This window comes from Haplochromis burtoni, unplaced genomic scaffold (assembly GCF_018398535.1).
Source record: "Haplochromis burtoni strain Fernald_Lab_line unplaced genomic scaffold, NCSU_Asbu1 Contig_211, whole genome shotgun sequence".
Taxonomy (NCBI): domain Eukaryota; kingdom Metazoa; phylum Chordata; class Actinopteri; order Cichliformes; family Cichlidae; genus Haplochromis; species Haplochromis burtoni.
This window is the reverse complement of record NW_024582572.1, coordinates 189,459-206,554: the sequence shown is the minus strand read 5'-3', so window position 1 is coordinate 206,554 and position 17,096 is coordinate 189,459. Positions and strand designations below refer to the sequence as shown.

At 39.5% G+C, this 17,096-nt stretch overlaps 1 protein-coding gene across 1 annotated transcript in view; it reads right to left on the bottom strand.

Annotated features, from left to right (window-relative positions):
• Positions 1-17,096, bottom strand: part of itpr3 (inositol 1,4,5-trisphosphate receptor, type 3) — a 66,288-nt gene that overhangs the window by 12,812 nt on the left and 36,380 nt on the right. The window contains exons 20-39 of the mRNA XM_042226410.1: positions 16,485-16,629; positions 16,249-16,393; positions 15,193-15,407; positions 14,816-14,936; positions 13,208-13,234; positions 12,178-12,232; positions 11,926-12,091; positions 11,309-11,476; positions 6,725-6,844; positions 6,213-6,335; positions 4,658-4,858; positions 4,448-4,563; positions 3,363-3,498; positions 3,152-3,277; positions 1,583-1,708; positions 1,380-1,500; positions 1,091-1,272; positions 860-1,008; positions 670-778; positions 115-208 (exon numbers count right to left, since the gene is read on the bottom strand). Of these exons, the coding sequence (XP_042082344.1) occupies positions 115-208; positions 670-778; positions 860-1,008; positions 1,091-1,272; positions 1,380-1,500; positions 1,583-1,708; positions 3,152-3,277; positions 3,363-3,498; positions 4,448-4,563; positions 4,658-4,858; positions 6,213-6,335; positions 6,725-6,844; positions 11,309-11,476; positions 11,926-12,091; positions 12,178-12,232; positions 13,208-13,234; positions 14,816-14,936; positions 15,193-15,407; positions 16,249-16,393; positions 16,485-16,629 (2,645 nt within the window). The remainder of the gene's footprint in view (positions 1-114; positions 209-669; positions 779-859; positions 1,009-1,090; positions 1,273-1,379; positions 1,501-1,582; positions 1,709-3,151; positions 3,278-3,362; positions 3,499-4,447; positions 4,564-4,657; positions 4,859-6,212; positions 6,336-6,724; positions 6,845-11,308; positions 11,477-11,925; positions 12,092-12,177; positions 12,233-13,207; positions 13,235-14,815; positions 14,937-15,192; positions 15,408-16,248; positions 16,394-16,484; positions 16,630-17,096) is intronic.

Genomic DNA, 17,096 nt, shown 5'->3' with positions numbered 1-17,096 from the left:
GACATTCCTGAACTTATCTGACTATGTTATACTGTTATGATCAAGTGTCTCCTGCATTTTATTTGAGCAGTGTTTATTATTTCCTCTGAGCAGTGTTCGTATGAAGCAGTTTACCTGGAACTCCAAGTTCAGCTAAGTCATTCTTCTGGTTGGTCTTCTTGTTTGGAAACAAGTAGTTTTGCAGTAAAACTTTCCGCAGCACTAGTCCCTGAAACAAATCAACAGAAAGTCCATTCAGTCTCCATCCTGTTACATTTAACTGAAACAAAACCAAGAAATAAGCCAGAGATTTCAGTTTGAGGAAGGCTTCATTCATGATCAGTGGCAGCAACAAGGCCTGGCAGAGGCTGAAGAATGGGGAGAGACGAGAGAGGGTGGGGAACGCAAACACGAACAGGTGAAGATGATTCAGCGAAAGGGGAGTGTTTGGGTTGTGGTCCCATTCCAGACAAACTGTCTCAAATGAAATAAGCATAAATATGGAAAAACTGCAAAAGGACCACTGGAAGCTACAAAACCACCAAAGAAGAATGACCACAACAACACTGTGGTTTTTTTTTAATGTACTGTATTTCTCAAGGACCTGCCTTTGTTGTTCGACCGTGATTATAATGGTTTTGATTTAAGTTTAACAGGCTGATTGTGGTAGTCCAGCTACTATTAACTCACCTTTTCATCAAAGTCCAGAGTCCTGATGAGCATCTCCTGCAGAGTCTTTAGGACTTTGATGCACAGCTTCTCCTCTGAAGACATCAGCGCCTTGGTGTGCTGGATCAACCTGGTCAGCACACGGACATCATAATTCCCCTCATCCCTCTAGTGTCAGTGCTCAAGCATGCTTTACACTCAGATGACCTACTTGGAAATGAATCCTCCGGACTCACAGCGCTGTCGGATGTCGGTTCCTTCAGGGAACAGCAGCTCCGGCTGATGGAGGACATCCACCAACACCGAAAGCTCAGCGTTCACCAGTGGCTTCAGACGCTCCTCCAGAGTGTTTATGATGTCCTGAGGGAACAAGGTTAAATACAGTTTACTGCAAGTTAATGTAAATAAAGAAAAGTCTTTTTTTCGGTGTGCCCTTGTGCACCTGCAGCTTCTCGATGATGTTCTTGTAGTCCCAGGGGTTGGTAGGAGCGCTAGGGCGGGTGAGGCGGGAGGAGGATTTGTAGTTTGGATTGGAGCGCGACAAAGAGTTCAAAGCTGACGTGGACAGCATGGTGTTGATCTGAGCCTCCAGTTCCAAAGGCACAGAGATGGAGCGACTCTTAGCTGGACAAAATTCACAAGACTTAGTCACCCTTTTTTAAGTGGGAATGTGAGAGAAAACCATGGGAATCATTCATGGCTGAGACGTAATGCGGTGCCAGGTTTGTTACCTGTCACAGCCAGCGTCTTGATGCATGCCTCCACCTGCCCTCTGTGCTGCTGCTGCAACCAGGGACAGTCCAGCAGCCTGACAGACGACTGAAGCAGCTGAGTCACGATGGTGTGATGAGTCTGACAGGGACAGAGAAGCAATCAACTAACTGGAACCACACCTAAACAGTTTTATATCACCAAGGTGAAGCATTTCCTTCACCTGCAGAGAAGTGCTGTTTTCAGAGAAAGGGGAGCTGAAGAAGGCGTTGATGGTGTCAAAAACCACGCCGATGATGTATTTCTCCAGAACGGGATCGGAAAGACGCTTTTCTCGTTTATTACAGACCTGCAGAGAGGGAAAAACCCCGAACATCAGCACCACGTCACGTCAGGTTGTTTTATGTCTACTTTCTTATGGATATGACTCTCAGAAACTGTTTACCTGTTGTTCTGCTGTAGATCGTTTTTTTAGGCTTGTCACTTTTTTGACCTCCTATTCTTCAATTTCCTCAGATATTTTTTAAGGATACTCCCCACACAATGCTGGTATAGGCCAAGTTTTAAGCTAATAGCCCTTTGGCAATCACCTTGTCTTACATCCTAGCAGGGCCTCCTTCCTGAAATTGACCTTGTGTGGGTGTGTCAATTCAATTTTATTTACACAGCGCCAAATAACAACAACAGTGCTTCAAGGTGCTTTATATTTTAAGGTAGACCCTACAGTAACACATACAGAGAAAAACCCAACAATCATATAACCCAGTGGTCCCCAACCCCCGGGCCTTGGACCAGTACCGGGCCGCGAGAGTTGAGGCTCAGGTGTGAAATGTATGGTTTTCCATACAATGTATGTTGTCCTGCCGTGTGTGTGTGTGTGTGTGTGTGTGTGTGGTGTGTGTGTGTGTGTGTGTGGTTGTGTTGTGTGTGTGTGTGTTGTGGATTGCCCCTGCTGTGTGGAGAGGAGTGTGTTTTGGTACTAACCGTTTTTGGCATACTTTCAGTTTATGGTTTTCTTTCTTTAGCAGCTTGTCCGTCTCTTTTAGGTGAGTTATTAATGGAAACATTAATAAACCTGTTAATTTAACTATTTTGCCTCCCTGTCTCCTTTTTCAACCTGGACACCTTTTGTTACTTTCCCTCACATCTGGACCTTTTTAGGGGAACGTAACACCTTGTTGGTGTAAAAATGTTTTATGCCAAACTCTGTTATCCAACTAAACCAGGGGTGGCAAACTCCAGGCCTCGAGGGCCGGTGTCCTGCAGGTTTTAGATCTCACCCTGGGCCAACACACCTGAATCAAATGATTAGTTCGTTCCCAGACCTCTGGAGAACTTCAGCACATGTTGAGGAGGTCATTTAGCCATTTAAATCAGCTGTGTTGGATCAAGGACACATCTAAACCCTCGAGGCCTGGAGATGCCCACCCCTGAACTAAAGGAACTGGACGAAAGAGACTAAAATTCAAATTGGTTCTTTACTAAAGTGTCTGTTATGTGAAGGCAGCACTGGTTCATCTGTTGAATTAGGAGGATTTTAGGTGAGGTTTAACAAAAAAAAGGAAAAGAAATCTGCCAATGTCCAAAAAAAAGCCTCAAGTGCTCAAGACCACTTTCCCCCCCAAATCCAACTCAGTGGAAGCAAAATATAAAGAAAGACTCTGCACATTATTGTAACTATAATGTTACAAAGCTGGAGGCTTGTGTTAAACCTGGGTGGAGTTTTAAATAATGAGGTAATGATTTACAATAGTTTACTAGTTATGATGATAAACTATGGTGCTGTTCCTACCCGAGCCATGTCCACAGTGAAGTCCTCAAACAGATTCCAGATGTGGTTGGATGTGTAGATTTCCTTCATCTCCACCTCTGTGTCCACATAGCAGTGATTCACAAAGTTCACATAGGCAATTTTCACCTGGAGACACACAGGAAGTCGAGTTAGCTTTCTGGTTTAATCAAAGCAGTTTAAAAACCTTAAACCACACAAACGCGGTGAGAACCTCAGTAATGCAGTCCTCATGGGTCACCACCCTGACCACATCCTCCAGGGGCAGCAGGGAGGTGCATTTAATCTCCGTGTACACGTTCTTCCCCTCTGCACAAGCAGCCAGAAGCTCCACCAGAGAGATGTGATACCTGCAGGGGGGGAAATTATTTCACATTCAGGTCTCAGACGGAAACACGACAGCATGTTTGGGATGGGAAATAAAAGCACCTGATGGTAACTTGAAAAACTTTGTTGTCCACACAGTATTTAGACTCAAGTAAAATATATATGCACCCACACGTATATATACTTGAAAACAGATGTGACTTCTTATAGGGCAAAATCTGCCAGAACCAAATCTGTCAATTAAATTTTTAAAAAAATTAAATCAGTTCTGATATTGTGGAAAAACTAAAGATTGATAAACATTTTAACAAGTCATGACTCGTGTCTCCTGTTTTGCAGCTGTGGCCACATCAGCTGAAGGCTCATCAGAAGAGCCACGACTTGTGTGTTTATAGCAGCAGAGTTAAGGTGGTACAAACTTCTGCTCTGCTTCTTCTTTTCAACGATTTGAAACAAATGAACTCCTCGACATCATCTGTAGCTTAATATACAGCCACGCGTCCAGAGCGATACTGACACACTGCATCATTGTGTCTGGGTTTTGGTATTAGAACAGTGACACAGCACACAGCACGTCAGATAGTGCATTACAACAATTGTATAACTATAAGTTCACAATCACTGCAAGAACTTCTCAAGAAAACATGTTTAGAAATGTAATAAAATTTGAGTAGCTGGTTCAAGATCAGAGGAGACACAAATTCCTTTTTGATTGAATCAGGAAGGACATAAAAAATCTTAAACATGCAGAGTGACATGCTGTTTGGATCCTTTTATATCCTGTTATAGGATCATTTTATCCTGTTATAAAATTGTCTCCAGCTCAAAGCTTTCAGTCATTTAACAAATAAAATACAATCCTGTCATTTCTTAAATGACTGGTTAGTATCAGGTTTAACGACGATGGATTAATAAAACTGCTTTTTTTCATTACTTCAACATCATCATCATCATCATCGCTGCCTTGGTTACCTGAGTGGGCTGGTCTCACTGACGCCCTCCCTGCTCTCTGCCATCAGCTCCAGCATGACTTTAAACGAGTTCTTGTCGTTGTAAAAGACGACCACGTCCTCACCGGCGTTTGTTAACTACAAGAAGAGATGAAAGGAAAAGTTGAATACATCAGCATGAAAACACGGGTTGATGTTTTAGTAGAAGCGAAGCGGCGCGTCTCATCCTCACCTCGGTCATGATCATGTCCTGACACTTCTTGACGTACTTGCCCTCGGCCTTGATGATGGTGTGGAGGAAGTTGAGGTACTGGACATGGCGGCCGTGCGTTGCCAGGCAGTGGATGAAGTGATGCAGCACGCTCTCAGAAATCTCGCTGCACAGTTGGTAGTTATTACTGAAGATGTGCTGCACTGTCTCCGCCTCCAGGAGCTGGACATGAACAAGGAAAAGTTTAGAAATCAAAAAGGTTTCACTTCAGGTCAGTCACATCAACACTGATATTTATTTAGAGAAGACTAGTTTTGACTTTTTTTTTCATTACAAACCCCCCCAACTGCCTCCTGAATGTTGGAAAATGTTGGGAATTTGTTTTCACTATGTCACTATGTCCCTGTGACATCATCCAACCACAAAACAGCTTATAGTTTATAATATGGTTTCTAATCACAAACCTCCTGGACCTGGCGTCCACATATGTGGACATCACATTTTGGGTTATTTAGACCAAAATATAAATTTTGCTCTACAAGGGCCTGATATCCACTTATGAGGACATATACTGCACTGTTCTATCAAAATTTTAAACGAATGTCCTCTATGTGGCTCTCATTTTTCTGAGAAACAAAACTCAGGTAAAAAAAACAAAATCTGGTAATTCTTTGTTTTTACATTCATCAGGTCCCAGTCAGCCCAAATAGCAAAGAGACATTAAAAATGCATGACGTGGAAGAGGCTGATATTCTTTCTCTAGCTGATTAATTTTCATTCAAGTCCCCTTCAGTACACCAAGCATACTCAAATCACTTTAAAAAACCCAGAGACAACCGACATTTTCTTTAAACGAGTAAAAGTTGATTAGCTAAAGTAAAATAAATGAAAGCCGTTTAAACAGAAGTAACTTGATCAGGTGTTTTATGTAGAAGAAAATCCAACTGTACAGAATATTTCTGATTTTGGCTTATTTAGCTTCACAGAGCTGACAGAAGTTAAAGGTAAAGATAATTAAAAGTGATAGAAAACTAAAACTGAAAGGTTTGACTACACTGCATTTAAAGAGAATCTGGCAACGAGTGTCTCTAAATGTAGGCTGGGTATATAAACAGGGAGGTAATTGGCTAATTGGACTCAAGTGTCAGAAATTTCAACTTATGAGTGTGGAACAGGAGATAAGATATTAAGACTGATTCTCACTTGACATATTCCTAAAGAAAAAGAAACACACACACACACACACTCGTTTTCATATCTTAGTGAGGACATGTCATTGACATAATGCCTAACGGATACCCTAAACCTAACCATAACCTAGCTGTAACCCTCACACTAAAACCACATTTTGAGTCTCAAACATGCCTCCAAACTCGTTGGCGATGGGCATTTTGTCCCCATAAGTGACTCTTGGTCCCCACAGGTGTAGTAGCATGACAATTTCTGTCCTCACAAAGATGTCTGAACATGTAACCACACATAAAAAACCATCCTTAAAGCGTACTGAACGTCCACTCAGATTTACGAACTAAATATGCCTTTTGTATAACTTTTGCACATTTGTGCAGCAGCTTACCCCCGGGTTGAGAAACAAGTTGAGGTTCTTGTGCAACAGAGCCTGATTCTCTTGGTTCCCCATACAGAACTTCTGCAGGAACAGGTGAGTATACTTGATGATCTCCTGCATCTTCACATCATTCTGCAGACACACACACAGACAAACACGATGGTTAGTCTTGGTTGAGCTGAACTCTCCTCTCAAATCTGGCTACAGCCAGACTATTTGAATATATACATATATTTTAATCGAACGAAAGAAATCCATGAACACCAATAAATATGAATGGCTGCTAAATAACAAATCTCAGCCTGTTTGATAAGTATTACATTATTATAACTACTCCACAGTTCAAAATGAAGACTGGAAAAAGAAAGAACATCTGTAATAAGTTATTGATGAAAAACTCCACTGTGAGATTTCAATGTCATTTAAAATAAGGCTGCATGGCTTCAAGTGCAGCACTATTTGAATTGACCTGCTTAATTAAGCCTGCCAAGGTGCTTTTAATTTGGGGTGTCCTGTCTTACCTTGTCGTAGGAGACCTGCAGCAGGTCCAGCATCACTTTATGAGCACCCATGTTTTTTAGCAGCCTCTGCTGCTTCTTCCAAACTCCGCTGCTGCACATCTTATTCAACCTCTCCAGGATCTGCAGGGGGGAGGAGCGAGATGGCAGACAGTGGAGTCATGTGCAGTTAGACAGATGATGGTCAGTTTAACTTTGATTGGTTGAAATACTTCATTTCATTTTAGTTTTCTAGTGTCAATGTCAGTTTGTTTTTATGAGCGTTGTTTTCATGGGTGAAACAGATATCAGAGTGCAAGGACACCCTTCATTTTTTATATTTTGTTAGTAAAAGGGGAAATAGGTGCACTGTTTTATTGAAATATGTGCAAATATATGTGAAAATACAGTATACAACAAGCTTGAAAGTCAGTATTTGGTATCACCACCTTCATTCTTCAACACAGCCTGAATATTTTTCTCAACATTTCAACAACAACAAAGTAGTCTTCAGGAATAATTCTTAGGCTTGTTGGAAGGACATCTGAAGCTCTTCTTCGGATGTTGGCTGCTTTTTTGGTTCCGTTCTTCGTCCCACACGGCTTCAATAATGTTGAGGTCCAGGCTCCAGGGGGGTGGGGGTGTCAATCCATTGTGTTTTTCTATGCAGGTATGCTTTTACTGCACTGGCACTGTGTTTATACTTTACAATTGATTCTTTGCTAAGCTGTCTGGCTGATTGGGACCCACACCCAGTTTCACACCTTGGCTCAGGCGATTAGAGGATCATCAGGGGTCCTTTTGTCCCTCTTGGGGGAAACTCCCACTAGGTTTAATCTGGGACTCTCCACCATTTGACCTTAGAACTGAAGAAGCTTCTCGGATGAGAGGTGAAACGTCTTCAAGCAACTTAAAGAAGTCCAGCCTTTTCTTTGCAAGCTCCTTTGAAACAAAAGCACTGAAAAATTCAATCTGCCATGAAAATAAAATATAATGAGGTTTGGCTGAAGACTGTTGCACGGTACTGTAGAGCCTGCAATTATATTTTTGTACATTTTTTCTAAGCTCTAAGTATCCCACTGTGTATTTTAGCTTGGTTTTAATTAACGATAGTATCTCTGATGGGCTGTATATGCTAAGAAATGAGTTTAATTTGCATTTTTAGCAATTAAAGTTTTCCTCCAAAGAAAGTATGCACTGTGTAAAAAAGTCTTTCATAAAGCCATTCCACATTTAGGAAAAAAAGATTTCTTTACACACTAAAAATGTTAAGATAAAATACATTACGTAACACACACAATGTAACACATTCATTACTTTTAAACAATGTCTGTAGAATTATCTTTAGAACAACTAGAGTAGGTGCCGTGTTGGGCTCAGGGCTTTTTCACACATATTCTAAGTGATAAGACATTTTTTCATTTCTGAAAATGCTAAAATGAATCTTATTTGTGAATAAAACGCATGTTTATTCATTCATTGTTTCCCGAGCGTTTAATTTAAAGACATACTTGGATAATACTGCCAGTTTTCCCCAAGACTCAATTATGGGCCCATTACTATTTCTTTAAATATACTGTGTTTTCAAAAATGTGTGTGTTTTATTTTCAGGTGGCGCAGGTGCGTAGATCATGTTTAAGCTATATTAAAATCTATAACCTTGAATTTTTGAAAACTTTGACTTGTAGAAACTAAGCACATCTACAAATGAGTCTTACTCACAAAAAAGCCAACTGATGTTATTTCAGTTTACTTTAGTTCTTTTAATTAATAAAATATTAAGTGAATCATCAGATTAGCATTTTGTGATTTTGTAGACATAAAACAAATAATGAATCACATAAATATTGATTATTAATGACGTTCCAATGTGGAAAGAGTGTGATTCATTGACAAAGGTCGTGATTAGAAATTGTACCAAACCTAATCTCTTTCAAAACACTGAAGAAATACAAGATAATTTGAAGTCATAGTGGCAACAACGAACATTTGGAAGCTAAAATTTACCAGAGCAGAAGGAAGGTTTTGATTGGTTGAATTTGGAATATAATTTTATACCAAATAAGGACTTAAATCTATCCTTTAATTTTCATCTTCGTTTCCATTTGTGACATTCTGCAGGTGTTGTTCACCAGAGAAACTAGTAGGAGAGAATAATGATGGAATTATCCTGAGCAGAGAAAAACCACCATTGCTGGAGAGATAAGAGATAAGATCACCACGTGCAGGACGTTTTCAACAGAGATACATCACAGTTGTGCCCTTGTTGATTAGTTAATAGATGATTTTTTGGAAGAACGTTCCAGAAAACCCAACAGACAGAGACAAATCAAAAAGAAAAACTGATCACGTGTTGTAGAAACATTATCGAACGGGCGCTCTCACCTCTTTGACTTTCTGGTAGTTCTCGTTACCCTCCTTCACTTTCTCCTTCTTGGGTGTTGCCTCTTGTGATGCCCCCTGCAGGATGCAGAGGGTCAGACAGCATATGCAGTTCTCTCCGGGTATGGCACCACACTCATTGTGTCCTCGCTGAGGACTTTACACTACATTTCTGATCCTAGTCAATATTCAGATTCACTTGTTAACCTCAACATTTACCAGCTCACTAGCAAACTAGCTTGGTTAGTGTTAGGTTTTGTTTTAGCCACATGCTAAAAAGGCAAACTTCAAGAAACTAGAAGATATTATATTCCAAATAAAGTCTCATTTTGCAGCCGTTTCCCTTCTAATCGTTTTGATTTGGGTGCTCCAAATAGCCACAAATCGCATTAAAAGAAAGGCGTGGATGTTAACCTAACCCCAATCCTAATCCTAATCCTAGATGGGTTACCAGAGGTTAAGGAGCAAATATATCACTAAACAGACATGGGTAGCAGGGTCGAATAAGTGTGTGGGCGGATGTAATGTCTGCAAACACACCAGCACATCTAGTTTCTCCAGGAAGTAGCGTACTGGAGGCTTGCACCAGTATCGGATGCCAAAAACAAACAGTTTGCGTACTGCAAACTGGTTATTGTTTATTCCAATATTTCTTAAAACGTTGCCATCTCTTCTGTAAGGTTACTGGTTTTTAAACTATTTTTAAACTCCTAGAACTTTTGAACAGCACCCAAATTGGCAGGTTTAGAAGTTCCCTCGCTGGATGAAGCTCTTTCTTTACATTAAATTTTTCATTACAAAAACAACTTCTCATGTTAATGCGATTGGTTGTTTTCATTATCAAGCTAACATTTGAAGAAAGCACGACTAGCTGGTTGGGTTTTTTTAAAACATGCAGTGTGGGTGTATAAGATGTATGACAACAAGAAACTAGTTCTAGAAAAACATTTGAGAAACAATGTTTCTGCATTTCAAAGTATAAACAACAAGAAAGAAAGAATACGGAGAGATGCCATGCAGTGAAAGTGCCATGCCACATATAAACCCACTACCTTATATCCACATGATACACCAGGAAGCCCAACACCAACAGGAAGTGAGTTTAAAAACCAAGATGCAAAAGTTCAAAAGATATTTTTATTTGTTTTTGTTTAGTACTTTAGTTTTATTAGTAGTATTTAGATTTTTAATAACATGTTGTTAATGTGTTGTTTTAAATAGTGACTGAATGGGGTAGTTGGTTAGTTAGTCAGTGGTTAATAAATTGGTTAGTTTTTATATTGACAAAAGCTTATGATGTCAATCAGCCACCTAGACACAAAGATCCTGTTGGTTCTGAAAAAAATTGAAATCTTAAAAGCAGTTTAGAGAACATACAAAACAAAGTAACCCTGACTTCAGCTAGCCTTTAAAAACCCTTTAAAACAGCCTCTAAACCCAGACTTACTCTGGGATTCTCCTCTCAGCCAGCTCAGTACATATGTACTGTTATTATTTAGATATGGGAAGGTTTGAGCCAGTATTATAGACTTTAAAGACAAAGACACAATAACAAGATAATATTTATGAAGAAAAATGGCCTTAGCTCCTCGGCATGAACACTTAGACAAAAACCGACCTCTTGGTATTTTAAAACTAACTCTGTTAAAATAAAACCTCATAATTTCTTATTTCATGAATTTGATTATAATTGGTTTATTGGTCATATAGTCAATTAAAAATTATGACCACTGAATTAAAAAATACTGGCAGCACTATCCTACATCACCTTGTTCTCAGCTTATCACATTCACAAGATTTTCAGAAGACTTGACCTCTGACCCTGATGTTCGAACTCATCTGAGATTTTTCAGTTTGAAAGTGCTGCGTCGCTTTGCTCTTGAGGATGCTGGTTATCAATGAATGACTGCTTGGTCATCAAGTCTGCAGCTGTCTGTGTTTGTGTCCACAGCATACTACAATCAACGATTAATACTCTCACCAGCTGAGCTCTGCAGGCTTTGTATTACACGTCTGCATAAGACCTAACTTACGTACATTTAAAACCTTTGATTTGAAAAGTTTCTTCATAATTTCTCATCGTGGGCTCCTGCATTCTCAAAGCTTTAGCTTTCACACACTCAGTAGTATCACAATACAATTTAAAAATGTTTTATTTAAACGGGGAAAAATCCACAGAGATTAGAAAATCTCTTATTCTTATCTCATTATCTCATTAGTCCTTACCTCTGTTTTTTCCTTCTTGTCTTTCTTGTCCTTCTTCCCGTCTCCTCCTCCCGAGCTTTTCTTCTCCACCCACAGTTCAGATTTCTCCACCAATGTCCTGAGGCGATCCAGATCTGCCTTAATCAGCTTGTAGTTCTCCACATCCTGAGCGGAGATCAGCAACTGGACCTGCAGTCACAACTTGGAGGATTAACATGAATATTCTGCAATATTTTTCATGTTCTGAGTTCCCACAGAAGACTGTAGCAGAAAGCCTGGGTTAGCAAAGAAAGCACCGTTATGTTTGAGGTTTTATTAAACTAGCTAACGCAAAGAAAGCCTGGATATACTGAACTTACTTCGCACTACACCCCTCAGGGCCACAGATCTCCAGGAAGATTTGAAAAATTCAGTGAATACAAAAAAATAGACCATTTGAAGGTAATTCTGAGGAGTTTAATGAAGAATTGCTGGTCTTAGCTAGTGTTGTGTACACTGATTCTCATGACTGTACTTCTGCTTTTTATTACATTCCCTTCTGAATGACAGTAAAGCATTTTAAGGGGTCAGCATTTTGTTTAAGAGATACTGGATTTGTTTTGTGCTTATTTATGTAGATTTTGCATGTCTGTGTGCACCTGTTTAAAAGTATGTAACATTTCCTGTCGCTGGCTGAAATGTCTGAAAAGCAGCTGCAGGGCTGCAGACACCAGAGGAGCGTAGTCATGCATTGTGAGGTGGATCAACACCCGCAGGAACATGCGACCACCTTCATCGTCCACCTCCAGGATACTGTTCCCTTTTCTGCACACAAACACACAAAGTACTTAAGATGTGTGTATGTTGTATTAATAAAACCTGTGCATGAATGCATGTCCAGCGATACATACCCAACTCCAAACATGGCCTCTGCCTGCTCTCCAATGAACTGCAGGTTGATGGTGGCTGAGTGGGGACAAAAAGGCAGATGTTAATAAACAACAGAACTGAAATTAATTATTCATGGTTTCACACCAAGTTGCTCATACGGTTCACTCTAAATGTTACCCATTACTGTGCAAAAGTCTTGAGCCAACCCTCATTTTTTGATGCTCTGCTAGGAAGATGAACAACATGTGCAAGCATAGATAGAAATACAAACAGTATGGATCATTCTAATAAGCTTGAAAGTCAATATTTAATATAACTAGATTTATTCTTCAACACAACCTGAACTCCCAAATTCCTTTAATTATTCTTTAGCAATAATTTCCAGTTTTCTTGAACAGTCCAAACCTCCTCTTTGGATTGGTTAGCTTGTTCTGTTCTCTTTCAAGATGATCCCACACTGCTTCACATTGTGGAAATCTTTCAATCTAAGTTGTTTATCTGGACGCTGAATGAACAATGGGGTGTGAGTCATTAATATGCAAATTGTCTTGACCATTGATCAAAGACCGCTGATCGATGGTCATGAGTACCAGAGAGTTGGGGAATGGCTGCAATCACAGCATTGTAAGATGGTGAAAGATGTCCTCTTTAGCCCCCTCCTCGATTCAGAGATGCTTTCCCATTTACGTGAAAAGTGTCCTTCCAGTGGTGCTAGTTTCAGTCATGTGCAAATGTACTGTTTATAAGGTTGGAAACCTGCAGTCAGCTGAGACTGAAGGAAATCACCTGGATGAGTAACGAAACGTTTCACCCACTGAAAACGCTACGTCCAGATGAACACAAACCTTTTGGGATTTACTTACCTGGATGAGCATGCATCAAGACATTCCAATCTAAGTCGTGCACCAACTATTAAGAAATAGGGTTAAAGACTTTTGCGCAGTAATTTGTGTTATAATAATAAAATGACATGTAAACTGGTGAAGAAATGTGGCATGTGCTCTGTGTAGGTTCTTCTTTGCCTCTAATATGAGCTTATCTATGCACTACCTGTCATGTCCATGTTAACCGGCACATCTGAAGCATAGGGAGACAAGTAACACAAGCACCTTAAGAAAAACTGCAGGGTGGATATTCAGGTAGACAACACGCAAAAGTTTTTCTAAAATCCGTGTAAATTTATCCCATCTCATTAAAGTTTTGTTAAATATTGAATTATTAGATTTATCATATTTTAATGGGACCTGTCATACCTCTTTCATATACATATTTTTATTTCTGGATCCTAGCAGAACAACCTCACAGTTTATGTCATTACCTGGACCCAGCATTTTGAGTTTCTTGTGTTCTAGTAATATTTTGGATTATGTTTTATGTTCAGGTTCATTTATAATCTTAGTTGTGAGTTTCTTTTATTCTGTGTTTAGATTCTCGATTATTAGATTCCCTCTTGTGTCTTTGCCCTCTGTGTCTCTCGCGGTGTGTCTGTGTGTATATATGTTGTGAGCCCTCGCGTCTTGTTTCCCTCCTTGTGTTCCACTCTGTGTTTCTCCAGCCCCTCGTGTCTCCTCTCTGTCCCCCCCGCTCGTCTGCCTTTTCTCCACTCCGCTGTCAAACACGTCTCAGTCTTGTGTTTCTCCATTTACTGTTTTACTGTGAAGGTCTCGTGTTTCCATGTTCGGTGTGTGCTGTTTTGCTTCCCCTGTGGCGTCATGTTAATTTGTGTCAGCTGCGTTCCCTGAGTGTTCTCACGTTCCTCGTTATCTTTCTGTGTATATCAGCGTCTCCCTCGTACCAAGCTGTGTGTTCTGATCCTAATTTAGTTTTCTCTATTGACTTGTTTCAGCAAAAAAGCTGGATTTTGTGTTAAAGTCCTGTCTAAGAGTCTGGGTCCAATCCTGCCTGCCACACACAGTTCATGACAGTTTAAAACTAATAAAAATCTATATTTATCTTATAGTTGGCCTTGGTGCAGCCCTGGCTGTACTACTATTAAGCAAACAAATATTTTGAGGAAGGAAAAAAGGAAAAAGCTGTGCAGCTTATGACTCACAGTGAACAGTAGTGCAAGTAATGACCTCATTACTTGAAGAGTTGTCCATGAAAAAATCCACCATTATAACAGTATATGGATTTCAGAAAATAAGGAAAAACATAACAGGTCCCAGATTATTTGAATTGTGTTTTTAGGTATTTAGATAAATATTGGAAACTAATTCTTCCCTCAGGGAAGTGCTACAGGTGCATCAGCACAACGACTGACAAACTCAAGAATAATTTATTCCCAAAAACCATAACCACACTGAACTCACACATGCACTGAAAACACAGTTCCACCCTCCAATCCAAGCACTTTCCTCCATAAACAGAACACACATCATCACTGTGCAATACCTAATTTACGTGCAATAAACTACACTGTAAATATATGTCACTATTTGTATTCCTGACTTGCATATTTGTCCATTGTATATTTTTGAATACTGTTCAAATGTATATAGTGCTGCAGAACTGTGCACTTTACCCCCTTTCTTGTCTTTTCCCACATGTATGCACATGCATGCATATAGAAGCAGAAGACAACTTTTTATATATAGTTTATGTATGTTAGAGTTAAAATGAATTGAATGAGTTTATTTCCACCAGCTGTGTTTCTACCTGCATGCTCCATATTAGTGGTAGCGTCAGCGTCAGCCATGGGATAAACGTCCACAAACTCCTTCTTAAATACAGACAGGAGGAAGGAGAGGCGATAGTCCAGACGGACATTCAGGATGAACTGATGAAAAGGAAAGTGGAATTCAATTACAATAACATAATTTTACATATAGGGTTTGAATGTCATTCTTATAACTTTTCTTACAAACTAAAGGCATTTTGTGAGCAGGCCCTTTTGCTAAACACTGGTTGGGCAATGTTGTCTAATCGATATCTAATAAATTTCATTTTAAATATTGTACTGCATTGGATGGGTGTACCTAAAAACAAAAAAGTGGCCACTGAGTGTAAAATGTGTTAAAATTATTGTATATTACCTGTAATATCTCCAGTATCTTCAGCTTAGTATCCATCACTGTCAGGTCCATGTTGTCGAGACTATCTTTACTGGCTCTTTGTCCTTCAAGCACAAGCGCTGGCCCCATTCCTGCCCCTCTGGAAACTGCACCTCCGAATATGGACTGTTTCCTGTTGAGGACCATGGTCGACATCATCTGACCCATCCCGTGTATAGAGCGCTTCACGTTCTTGCCTTAACCGAGAGAAGAAAAAAAGCATGTCAGTGTAATTAACCCGACAATATTCGACATAAAGTCAATAACAGTTACACATGGGCACAAAAAGACCTCTTGGAACGAGTCCAAGAATGTTGTTGCTGGACGGTCCAGCAATATAACCAGACATAAACAAGTAGAAAACAGCACAAAATGAAAGGTGAAAATAACTGAAAAGAATCAATAAACAATAAAGACAAATGAAAAAATGCTTGAAACAGAGAATGAGCTGAACTTGATGAAACAAATCAGCCATGTTTGGTTAAAAAAAACTGGAAATACAGATCAAATGACCAGAATATACAAATGCAGATGAGAGAGAGCAAAAAAGATTTACTGCAATTCCCATAAATTCATAAACAAAAAGACCTTTTCTTCATAAGGGAAGGAACAATTGAGCTTTAGCAAGCTTTAACATTATAATAGATGAATAAGTTATCAAGGTATCAAAGATAAATGTTTGTTTTTGTTTCTTCCATTTGACTTTTAATGGACTTTCATTGGACTAAATAGAACAAGCGCATTCAGAGATCGGTGTGAACTTGACCTTGAACTGATTTTAAAAACAATTAGAGTTTGGGCTCTTGTTAGTATCTACTATCACACAAAATCTGAAGATGATATCTTAAAATTGTGGAATGTAAACTGCTCAAACAGGCATACAAAGAAACAGGGCCCGTTACATTCTCCTAGTTCTTTTAAATAGAACTAATAAAAATAAGTAAGTAATTGAAGATAAAAACTAAAGTTAAACTTGGCAGCAAACCTGATGTTGTTAAACAATCGAATGTCTTAGCTTGTTATGGTATTTTAAGTCACCTGATGCATCATCATTGAATACGAGACCAGCGTGTCCTGGATTGAGTCTGCAGTCAATGATGCCCAGCAGGGTCCTTGTGAGTCTGAGCAACTCAAAAAAACTGTAGAAGCCAAAGTAGATCAAATGTCTGGCCAAACTCACCACCTGAAGGCAGAAGGGAAATGGAAGAAGTAATAACAGACAGTAGTAGTAGAACTTTTTAGTGAAGTTGTAAGACTAGGGAGTAGAACCAGACCTCATATGTGAGCTTGTTTTTCTCCTCGTCATGGAATGGCATGTCATCATTAAGGACGTTGTTAAGATACTCCTCCATGAAGGCCATAGTACTGGAAAACCGGTTCTTCTTGTTGTCCCTGCTGTCGTCCATGTTAGAGTCATAACTAATGATGGAAAAAGAGAAACACCACAATCTTTGTAATAATGTTTTGAGGAAAAAGATCTGTTGTGAAAAAAGCAAGACCCCAGAATACTTACCGGAACGTAAGATGAAAAGTATTACATTGAATTGAAGGACCTATGCAGATTCAATCTTATGACAGTGTTGGAAAAGTGTCAGGAAAGTCTTTATGACAATACTCAACTTTAAATAAGTGGTTCATGATCCTGTCTAAAATATGTGTAGCCAAGAAAGAGGCACATATGTGGTATCCCTCTCACTTACTGTCAGGACGTTCCACAATCTTCTCGACAATTTGTGCCACGTAGTAAACCAGCTATTACTACTGGGCACATTACCTGTACTGGGATAAAGATGACTGTCAAGACTGTTGGAGTTCTTCAATGAACCCACGAGACCATTTAGAAGACGCTTATAAAGAGTGTCCCCTCCTAGGTGTATTTCATTGAA